Genomic DNA, 1,482 nt, shown 5'->3' with positions numbered 1-1,482 from the left:
GTTTTGTAGACCTGAATTCAAACTGTTGTCAAACAAGATGGCCGCCCTTGGCGCGGTGACATCACAGAACTATGGAAACCCAATGAGTACATTGGTGTAAAAAAAAACCAGATTTTCCAAAATTAAAACTTCAGAAACCAATAAACTTCCAGAACTGTAAAGCTAGATGTGGCTCATCCTCCTGCCACCCTACAGAAGAACCCGATCCGCTCKGCTTGCTCTCACGTCGACGTTCAGAYGCGCCTCGCCGCGCAGGTAACCCGCAGCGCCGCAAACTGAGCGGATCAAACCGCAGAGCCTGAAGCAAACGCCTCGCTCTCCTTTCTTCCCTGTAAGAAATACGGCCTTCCCCACTGTGACAGCTCACAGATGGCGGTGGCAGAGGATCGCAGATGGTCCGATCTGCAGCTCAACCCCCCACCACACACGCAGCCGCCCCCCATCGGCGCCACACAGATGGTTCAGTCCGCCTTCCATGTTTCAAACCAGGGGGCCGGCGCAGAAACCCCGTCAGAGCTTCCTCTCAGGATGGCATTAGCAAATCACAGGAAAATCAGCCAGGCGGAGTGGACACACCTGCTGGCCACCAGCTAAACACACACCGACTCCGAGGGGGGATTATCTGGAGGAGGGTCCGGGGACACTGGGAAAAATTTTAAATTCTGACCTTTTATCAGAATAATGACCGYGGAYCGCAGAAGATTAACGACAAAAGTATGAGAAAAAAGTCAGAATTCAAAGAAWAGCAGAATTATGAAACGAGTCGGATTTCCGAGGTCAAAGACAGAATTCTCAGATTAAGTCAGAATTTCAGAAAGGAAAAAGTCAGAACTTGAGGCAATAAAGTCAGAATTTTCCCATTAGCACCAGAATTCCGAGATTAAAGTCAAAATTTGTGGGAAAACGGTCTACGTTAAAGACAGAATTTCTCAGATTACAATCAGAATTTGAGACAGTAAAGTTTTGAGAATAACACCGGGAATTCTGAGAGTAAATTCAAAATTCTGAAAACATCAGAACTCTGAGAAAGATAGTAAATTTTTTAGAAAAAAGGCAGATTTCTCACATTAAAGACAGGATATGAGAAAAAAAAATCAGAATTTTGAGAAAAAATAGTCAAACTTCTGAGATTAAAGATYAAATTCTCAGATTAAAGCCAGGATTTCATTAAAACATCAGAATTTGAGAAAACAAAGTCAAAATTCTGAGATTTAAACCAGAGTTGTCAGATTAAAGTAAATTTCAGAGAAGTATTTTTTATTTTCTCAGTGGYCCTAGTCCTTATTAACCCGGATACGCCCCTGAACACTCACAGATGATGTAGTAGTCCTTCCCCTTGAAGAACTCGAGGCCCCACAGGTTGGGGCTGAACTCCTGGAACTTGAGCGTGAACTTCACGTCCTGGTCGGGCTTCACGCAGTTCAGCAGCGGCGTGTCGGCCTTGGTGATGGTGCAGCTCTCCAGCTGCTCCCTGGGCACCAT

At 45.4% G+C, this 1,482-nt stretch overlaps 1 protein-coding gene across 1 annotated transcript in view; it reads right to left on the bottom strand.

Annotated features, from left to right (window-relative positions):
- efnb2a (ephrin-B2a) overlaps window positions 1–1,482 on the bottom strand; it is a 17,704-nt gene extending 16,222 nt beyond the window's left edge. The window contains exon 1 of the mRNA XM_008404154.2: window positions 1,314–1,482. Coding sequence (XP_008402376.1) covers window positions 1,314–1,482 — 169 coding nt within the window. The remainder of the gene's footprint in view (window positions 1–1,313) is intronic.

Source organism: Poecilia reticulata, linkage group LG2 (assembly GCF_000633615.1).
Source record: "Poecilia reticulata strain Guanapo linkage group LG2, Guppy_female_1.0+MT, whole genome shotgun sequence".
Lineage (NCBI taxonomy): Eukaryota > Metazoa > Chordata > Actinopteri > Cyprinodontiformes > Poeciliidae > Poecilia > Poecilia reticulata.
Note: the sequence above shows the minus strand (reverse complement) of the source record. Positions and strands in the feature narration are given on the sequence as shown.